Source organism: Solanum lycopersicum, chromosome 2, assembly GCF_036512215.1.
Source record: "Solanum lycopersicum chromosome 2, SLM_r2.1".
Classification (NCBI taxonomy): Eukaryota; Viridiplantae; Streptophyta; class Magnoliopsida; order Solanales; family Solanaceae; genus Solanum; species Solanum lycopersicum.
The window spans coordinates 42,181,533-42,191,949 of NC_090801.1; the positions used below are offsets into that span (position 1 = coordinate 42,181,533).

The window sequence follows — 10,417 nt, forward strand, 5'->3', positions numbered from 1 at the left end:
ATTTATATTGAACGTGATATACACTTATCAAAGATTCAATAACATTAGAGTTATGTATCAAAATCTTAATATGAACATTATACATTACATAAAACAAAAGTTATTGCAGCAGTATGTATCAGATCAATGATAACACTAACAAAGACTAATTTAAGACTCAAAATAAACGAGATATATTAAAAATATATATCTTTAATAGTGATGGTCATGCTATGGTAGATCAAACTTTTTTCTTCCTTTTTTTGTGAATGTTTTTAAATAGTAGAAACATTAATATATATATATATATATATATATATATATATATATATATATATATATATATATATATATATATATATATATATATATATATATATATATTTCAAGAAAAAATTTCAACGACAATATGTCACGACCCAAAAATGGGTGTGATGGCACTCGTCTTATCCCACCAAGACAAGTCAGCCTAAACCCCAATATCTAACAAAGTGCGGAAGTAAATGACAATCCAACAACAATTCCTATTATGAAACCAAGTCAAATTAATCCAATCCCCAAAATCAGGTTGTCACGTGCACAAGCCTCTAATGTAAATATTAGAATTGATATAAAATAGAAGACTAACATGAAGTTATCTTTCAAGTAAAAACAAAGTCATAAACTGGAGTAGGGAAGTTCGCTGAGATGACAAGCAGCTACCTCACAATCCTCCACAAGATGCCTCGGAAACGAAGGGAATGGAAGATATCACAAAAATTCGGGCTCGTAACCTACAAAAAATTGTAGAAGCAAGGGGTGAGTACCAAACCACGCGGTACCCAACAAGCAAACCTCTAAACACAAGTTAAGTGAACAAAATACGGGTACTCCTTACGCCCTATCTAAACCTCCACGCTACAGCCTAACAGTTTACCAAGAACACCAATCAATAACCACGCTCTATCAGTTTACACATTCTCAATAACAACTCAATATCAACAGTCACAAGCTTCACAGAGAAACAATCACAAGATCAGCAAAAACACATGTTCAAGTTCATCAATAATAAAAATGTGCAATGCCATGAGATGCAATGTCAAATATCGTGATGCATGTCTTTCTTAACGATACACACCCGCTGTCTCTCAGTCCGGGACCCATGGGGGACATATCTATCCATGCATCTGTCGCGGCGCACGACACGACCCTCGATAAAATAGTAACCTTCGCGGCGCGCGATACGTCCCTCGAAATATAATATCCATCGCGGCGCGCGATACGACCCTCGAAAATAGTACATCATCCTCTTACCACAACCATGTCTCAGATACAATGCAAATGACATGCTCAAATGAAAAGGAGAGGATAACCATTTGATAACAAAACACAATTTACAACAAAAAATACAACACCAACAATTAAACAACAAGTCTCCAAATCATTCTCAACATTACACAAGAAAATACACGAATTTCGTACGCTTAACAAGAGTTTAGAAATCCACTGGCCTTAGTCAATCGAATAATCAGTCTGGGACTTGAGCCTTCCCTTTTCGTTGAACTTCCGAATCGATGCAACCTATTCAAGTATATATATTCACTATAAGATTTCGGTACTAACAATACCCACATTTATTTATTTATTTGTGTTTAACCTTGACTTAAAAATTCACCAAATTTATAATCAATTTTGTAATTCTTGATGTCAATTAAAATTTGCTCTATCATAATTTTTTTTTTCAAGTTTCAAGCCTAGGATTAAATTTCTATTATTTCTTTTCCACTATCATAATTCGAATAACATTCAGTCAACACCATACATATAATATTTAATTACCCATGCCTACCTATCAAAATTAGTTTCACAGTAAAATGAAACTTTGCACTACTAGTTTAATTGGAATAGTGCTAATGAACCCCTATTATTATTACTTATTTTTGTTCTTCTGTTTAACAATTTTTTTTTTATTTTTTTTCTAGCCAATGAATGGCTCATTATGGCCAATGATTGGCTCATTATGACCAATCATTGGCTCATTATGGCCAATTCAAATATTCCCCATTCTTTCTCTTAGTTTCCCAAAAACATTAACGTACCAGTTAGCCACGAAAAATTATAACTACTAATTTTTTTCACTCAATAATTTTAGCACTTAATTTATTGTTTTATACAATTTCATTTTTTCTCTAATGCTACGAATAATAGCCTTCAGATGGCCTTCAACTATCACCTTTACGGCTGGCTCAAATTGCACTAAAAAGGTGCCTTAATTTCTCAATAAACCCAGATCTTGAATTCATATCATATCCCATTTATCACACATAATTGACAAATTAAAAATAATTACGTCAAAGTACCATGGATTGTTACCTGAAGATCAAAGAAAACCTCTCGTGTGCGTCGGCTTAGGTAGGTTTCTGCCTCCCCTTATTTTATCAATTAATAGTTTATTAAAAACTGACAAAATACACTAACTTATTTTTTTAATACATGACCCTAATAGTATAGGATCTTAAATAAAACATCACTTTAGTCCAAAACTATCTATTAATTCCATTATTTACAATCAATCATAAATAAATTAACTTAAGTTACACTAATATTTAAAATTTCCAAAAATGACCTTCCGGGTCATTACATTATCCACCACTAAAAATCATGTTCATCCTGGAACATAAAGTAAAAGAAAGTACCAGATGCTTCAAAAAGTTGAGGATATCTGGCACGCATGTCAGACTCTGTCTCCCAAGTTGCCTCTCCCACTGATCAGTGCTTCCATTGCACCTTCACTGAAGCAATCTCTTTGGTCCTAAGCTTTCGAATTTGCATATCCATAATAGCTATAGGCTCCTCCTCAAATGTCAAGTCTGGACCCAGCTCCACAGAATCGAGTGAAATCACATGAGATTCATCCGGAATATACTTCCGAAGCATAGAGACATGGAAAACAGGATGAACTGCCCACAAACTAGGTGGCAAGGCCAGCTTATAGGCCACCTCTCCCACTCGGCTCGAAATCTCAAAAGGTCCAATGAACCTAGGGCTAAGCTTGCCCTTCTTTCCAAACCTCATCACACCCTTCATGGGTGATACTCGAAGCCAAACATGATCACCCTCCATAAACACCAAGGCTCTAACTCTCCGGTCTGCATAACTCTTTTGTCGACTCTATGCTGTCAATAATCTATACTGAATCATACGAACTTGCTTCATAGCATCTCTAAGCAAGTCAATATCCAAAGAGTCCATCTCCGCGGAATCAAACCAACCAATAGGAGATCTACACCGTCTACCATACAATGCCTCAAATGGGGCCATTTGGATACTAGAGTGATAACTGTTATTATAGGTAAACTTCTCTAAGGGTAAATGTCGATCCCATCTTGCACCAAAATCGATCACACACGCTCGAAGCATATCTTCGAATACCTGGATGGTCCGCTCAGATTGACCATTTGTCTGAGGGTGAAATGCCGTACTCATATCTAACTGAGTACCCAGACCATGTTGTAATGCCTTCCAGAAGTGAGAAGTAAATAGTGAACCTCTATCTGATATGATAGAAAGAGGAACTCCATGTAGTCGCACAATCTGACTGATATATAGTTCGGCTAACTTTTCTGCTGTATACTTTACCTGAACCGGGATGAAGCGGGCAGACTTGGTCAGCCTATCAACAACAACCCAAATAGAGTCATAACAGCCCACTGTGGTAGGCAAACCCACAACAAAGTTCATAGTAATCCGCTCCCACTTCCAAGTAGGAATAGGCATCCTCTGAGATACACCCCCGGGCCGCTGGTGCTCACATTTGACCTGCTGGCAAGTCAAACACCTAGAAACAAAGTCTGAAATATCTCTCTTCATCCCACACCACCAGTAATGCTGACTCAGATCATGATACATCTTCGCCTCTCCCGGATGGATGGAATACCGAGTACAATGGGCCTCCTCAAGAATCAATGTAATCAAATCGCCTGTCCTGGGCACACAAATTTTGCCTCCGATCCGCAAGACACCATCAGAATCAATGACAGCCTCCTTAGCTTCCCCTCTCAATACTTTGTCTCGAATGAGACATAATTTTTCATCATCAAATTAGTGTGCACGAATTTGCTCGACTAAAGAAGACCGAGCCTCAATAAAAGCAATCATCCCATCACTTTTTTCTGAAATCTGCAAGAGGAAAAGACTGTTAGCTAATATCTGCACATCTCTAGCCAATGGTCTCTCCATAATACTAAGCGCTGCAAGACTCCCCATGCTAGGAGTCTTCCTACTCAGAGCATCGGCCACAACATTGGCCTTTCCTAGATGATACAGAATGGTCACATCATAGTCCTTCAGCAACTCAAGCCATCTCCGTTGCCTCAAGTTCAAATCCCTCTGGCTAAAGATATATTGAAGACTCCGATGATCAGTGAAGATCTCCCAATGCACCCTATACAAATAATGACGCCATAACTTAAGTACAAATACCACAGCCGCCAACTCCAAATCATGAGTAGGGTAGTTTTTCTCATGGATTTCATTTGCCTAGAAGCATAAGCAATCACTTTCCCCTTCTGCATCAACACACCACCCAAACGAACTCCTGAAGCATCACAATACACAGTAAAGTCTACACCTTCCTCAGGTAGAGTCAACACAGGAGCAGAAGTCAACAAAGTCTTGAGCTTTTGAAAGCTCTCCTCACACTCATCAGACCACTGAAAACTCACATCTTGTCGAGTCAATATAGTCAATGGAGCTGCAATAGTAGAGAAACTCTGAACAAATCACTCGATAATAGCCTGCCAATCCCACAAAACTCCTAATCTCAGTAGGTGAAGTAGGTCGCATCCAGCCTCTAACTGCCTCAATCTTGGCCGGATCTACTCTAATACCCTCATTGGACACCACGTGTCCCAAGAATGTCACAGAAGTAAGCCAGAACTCACACTTTGAGAACTTGGCATACAACTTCTCTTCTCTCAACCTGTGAAGTACAATTCACAGGTGTCGGACATGGTCCTCCTCAGTCTTAGAGTAAACAAAGATGTCATCGATGAAAACAATCACAAAAGAATCAAGGTATGGTCGAAACACCCCATTCATCAACTCCATGAATGCTGCAGGGGCATTAGTCAATCCGAAGGACATCACTAGAAACTCATAATGCCCATACCGGGTCCGAAAAGCTGTCTTAGGGATATCTGATGCCCTAATCTTCAACTGATGATACCCAGACCTCAAATCAATCTTAGAGAACAATGATGCTCCCTGTAACTGATCAAATAAGTGATCAATACGCGGAAGAGGATACTTATTCTTAACTGTTACCTTGTTCAACTGTTTGTAATCAATACACATTCTCATAGTCCCATCCTTCTTCTTCACAAACAATACAGGGGCACCCCAAGGTGATACACTAGGGCGAATAAAACCCTTACTCAATAAATCTTGCAACTGATCCTTCAATTCTTTCAACTCTGCTGGGGCCATACGATATGGAGGTATAGAAATAGGCTTAGTGCCCGGCTCCAAATCAATAGCAAAATCGATATCCCTATCGGGAGGAACACCTGGAAGATCAGAAGGAAATTCATCGAGAAACTCCTGAACCACGGGAACAGAGTCCATGGAAAGTGGTTCAACACTAGTATCCCGAATAAACGCTAAGTAAGAAAAATACCCCCTCTCCACCAATTTCTGAGCACGGATAAAAGAGATGACCTTGTTAGGATAAGAACCACTAGCACTCTTCCACTCAACCTTCGGAATACCAGGCATTGCTAAAGTCAAAGTCTTGGCATTACAATCAAGGACAACATGATAAGGAGAAAGCCAATCCATACCCAAGATAACATCAAAGTCTACCATCCCCAGAATGATTAAGTCTACCCAAGTGTCATACCCAGCCAATGAAATAAGACAGGATCGATATACTCGATCCACCACTAAGGGCTTACCCACGGGTGTAGAAACAAGAATAGGTACAGTCATGCTATCACGTATCATATCAAATTTAGCAGCAAAATACGTAGACACATAAGAGAATGTAGAACCTAGATCAAATAACACAGACGCAGGTCGATGGCATACTGGGATGATACCTGTAATAACAGCATCGGAGGTCTCCGCCTCGGGTCTCCCGGGGAAAGCATAGCAGTGGCCTCCTCGTCCACCTCCATCCTGGGTGATACCTCTACCCCCACTCTGCTGAGCTGCAACACACTACTAGAAACTCTATCACCTCTACCTCACTGAACTCTGCACGACCTCTACCCTGTGGTGCTGGTGGTCTAGTTTGGAATGAAGAATTAGGTCGAGGCCCACCACGACCCCTTTGTGTAGTACACTGCCGCATTAGATGATTGGGATCTCCATAAGTAAAACAAAATCTCTGACCTGGGAACTGTTGTGTGGACCCTGAAAACCCACTAAAATTTCCGCGCCCTGTAGGTCGCTGCTGTGAACCGTACGAGCTCTGACCCGGGCTATAAGAACTCCTAGATGTCTGGCCACCCTCAGATGTCGGCATAGATGCATGAATAGGTCCCCGCTGTTGAAAAGAACCACTCACTCTCTGTGATCCCCTACCTCCAGATGAGGCACCATGAAACTGACCTGATATACGAGCTCTTTTAGGGTCCCCAAACTCCTCTCTTTCCATTAATTCCGCCTCTTTGGCGGCGCTCACAATAGAATGGAAAGAAGTCCCCTCCCTAGATGTCCTAAACACAGCTGACCTGATAGAGAAAGTCAATCCCCTCACAAATCTGCGGATCCTCTCTTTCACATTTGGAATAATGGCAAACGCATGCCTAGACAACTGGCAAAAACGCGCCTCATACTCTGTAACCGATAAACCATCCTGGCTCAGTCTCTCAAACCTCAAGCGACTCTCCTCTCTCACGCTCCATGGGATAAAACGATCTTGGAATGCTACCGCAAACTGCTCCCAAGTCACTGGAGGAGATCCAACTGGCAAACATCCCGAATAAGTCCTCCAACAGTCTCTCGCTGGTCCACGAAGCTGGAGTGTAGCATATCAAACCCCATGTGACTCAGCTAATCCAACCACCTATAGTAACTCTCGGCATGTAGTTAGAAACTCATGAGCGTCCTCGCTCTTCCCACCCTGAAACTGAGGTGGGTCCATCTTTCGAAATCTCTCATACCTACGCTGCTCATCCTCTGTCAAAACAACAGTCGATGCAACTTGACCCCCAATTGCTGGTGCAACATCATTATGAACCGCGGAATCTACTGGTAGTTGCCCCACCGCATCTTGAACAGCTGGATCTTGTTGCTGCTCTTGGGTCTGAGCCCCCTTTCTAGTACGGGAGTCATGTGGTGTGGTAGTTGCACCACCACCCTGAGAAAAGCCCTCTAACACTCTTAACACCCTCAATAGCATATCCTGAAGCAAAGGTGTGACTACGGGATCTGGAGGAACCTGGTCCTCTCTGTCATCAATCTGAGGTTCGGTAGAGACCTCTCTAGCAAGACCTCTCACTGGTGCTGCTCCACGTCCACGACCTCTGGCTACTGTCGTACTACTAGCACGACCTCTAGCTCGAGATCTACCCTTACCCCTAGCTGGGGCCTCAACAACTGCCTCGGGAAGTGCCTCCCCTCTACCACCAGTCACATTAGTTCTAGTCCTCGTCATCTGTCAAAAGAGTATACAACAACTCAGTACTAACGAAGGTAACTACACACGATGAGAAAGAATGAACAAAAGGAAGTTTCCTAGTAATCTTTATAGCCTCTCAGAGATGAGTATAGACGTCTCCGTACTGATCCTTGAGACTCTACATAGACTCGGCTTTTATACACGTGAGACCTATGAACCTGGGGCTCTGATACCATTTTGTCACGACCAAGAAAATGGGTGTGATAGCACTCGCCATACCCCACCAAGACAAGTCAGCCTAAACCCCAATATCTAACAAAGTGCGGAAGTAAATGACAATCCAACAACAATTCCTATTATGAAACCATGTCATATTAATCCAATCCCCAAAATCAGGTTGTCACGTCCACAAGCCTCTAATGTAAATATTAGAATTGAAATAAAATAGAAGTCTAACATGAAGTTGTCTTTCAAGTAAAAACAAAGTCATAAACTGGAGTAGGGAAGTTCGTTGAGATGACAAGCAGCTACCTCACAATCCTCCACAAGATGCCTCGGAAACGAAGAGAATGGAAGATATCACAAAAATCCGGGCTCGTAACCTACAAAAAATTTGTAGAAGCAAGGGGTGAGTACCAAACCATGCGGTACCCAACAAACAAACCTCTAAACACAAGTTAAGTGAACAAAATACGGGTACTCCTTACGTCCTATGTAAACATCCACGCTACAGCCTAACAGTTTACCAAACACACCAATCAATAACCACGCTCTATCAGTTTACACATTCTCAATAACAACTCAATATTCAACAATCACAAGCTTCACAGAGAAACAATCACAAGATCAGCAAAAACACATGTTCAAGTTCATCAATAATAAAAATGTGCAATGCCATGAGATGCAGTGTCAAATATCGTGATGCATGTCTTTCTTAACGATACACACCCGCTGTCTCTCAGTCCGGGACCCATGGGGGACATATCTGTCCATGCATCTGTCGCGGCGCACGACACGACCCTCGATAAAATAGTAACCTTCGCGGCGCGCGATACGTCCCTCGAAATATAATATTCATCGCGGCGCGCGATACGACCCTCGAAAATAGTACATCATCCTCTTACCACAACCATGTCTCATATACAATGCAAATGACATGCTCAAATGAAAAGGAGAGGATAACCATTTGATAACAAAGCACAATTTACGACAAGAAATACAACACCAACAATTAAACAACAAGTCTCCAAATCATTCTCAACATCACACAAGGAAATACACGAATTTCGTACGCTTAACAAGAGTTTAGAAATCCACTTGCCTTAGTCAATCGAATAATCAGTCTGGGACTTGAGCCTTCCCTTTTCGTTGAACTTTCGAATCGATGCAACCTATTCAAGTAAATATATTCACTATAAGATTTCGGTACTAACAATACCCACATTTATTTATTTATTTGTGTTTAACCTTGACTTAAAAATTCACCAAATTTATAATCAAGTTTGTAATTCTTGATGTCAATTAAAATTTCCTCTATCATAATTTTTTTTTTCAAGTTTCAAGCCTAGGATTAAATTTCTATTATTTTTTTTCCACTATCATAATTCAAATGACATTCAGTCAACACCATACATATAATATTTAATTACCCATGCCTACCTATCAAAATTAGATTCACAGTAAAATGAAACTTTGCACTACTAGTTTAATTGGAATAGTGCTAATGAACCCCTATTATTATTACTTATTTTTGTTCTTCTGTTTAACAATATGGCCAATGATTGGCTCATTATGACCAATCATTGGCTCATTATGGCCAATTCAAATATTCCCCATTGTTTCTCCTAGTTTCCCAGAAACATTAACGTACCAGTTAGCCACGAAAAATTATAACTACTAATTTTTTTCACTCAATAGTTTTAGCACTTAATTTAATGTTTTATACAATTTCATTGTTTCTCTAATGCTACTAATAATAGCCTTCAGATGGCCTTCAACTATCACCGTTTACGGGTGGCTCAAATTGCACTAAAAAGGTGCCTTAATTTCTCAATAAACCCAGATCTTGAATTCATATCATATCCCATTTATCACACATAATTGACAAATTAAAAATAATTACGTCAAAGTACCATGGATTGTTACCTGAAGATCAAAGAAAACCTCTCGTGTGCGTCGGCTTAGGTAGGTTTCTGCCTCCCCTTATTTTATCAATTAATAGTTTATTAAAAACTGACAAATACACTAACTTATTTTTTAATACATTACCCTAATAGTATAGGATCTTAAATAAAAGATCACTTTAGTCCAAAACTATCTATTAATTCCATTATTTACAATCAATCATAAATAAATTAACTCAAGTTACACTAATATTTAAAATTTCCAAAAATGACCTTCTGGGTCATTATACAATATAATTAACTAACTATAAAAAATTTAAAAATATTATACTAAATATTACTAAATAAAAAAATACTATTACTTTTTTCTAATTTACATTGTAGAAGTTTATCATCACATAATTATCCATTTCACTTAGATATGTTTCTAATTTAAGATATGTATTAGTGAGTTAGTATATATTTTTTTGATAACATATATATTTTGCTGTTATATTTTTTAAAAATAGTGATAATTCATCTTTTCGAGGACAAATTGAATTTCATCAAATACTAAGTTCTCATTTTAAATCCGGTAATTCAATAGTATATATTAAATAGCGAAATATAATATTTAAAACTTGATTGAGAAAATATTTTTTAAGATTGTGTTACTTAAAATAGAGAGAGATTTGTGGAATGAAATAAGGAAGAAATAAACATTGGTTTACGG

The 10,417-nt window shown here is 39.1% G+C and overlaps 1 protein-coding gene across 1 annotated transcript; it reads right to left on the bottom strand.

Annotated features, from left to right (window-relative positions):
- Positions 1–398: 398 nt before the first annotated feature.
- Positions 399–9,785, bottom strand: LOC138341700 (uncharacterized). The gene is made up of 5 exons (XM_069293293.1): positions 9,728–9,785; positions 8,904–8,973; positions 8,114–8,184; positions 6,057–7,618; positions 399–752 (listed from the first exon to the last, which is right to left on the bottom strand). Exon 4 carries the CDS (start codon positions 7,616–7,618, stop codon positions 7,028–7,030), a length of 591 nt encoding a protein of 196 aa, XP_069149394.1. The 5' UTR covers positions 8,114–8,184; positions 8,904–8,973; positions 9,728–9,785; the 3' UTR covers positions 399–752; positions 6,057–7,027.
- Positions 9,786–10,417: the final 632 nt, after the last annotated feature.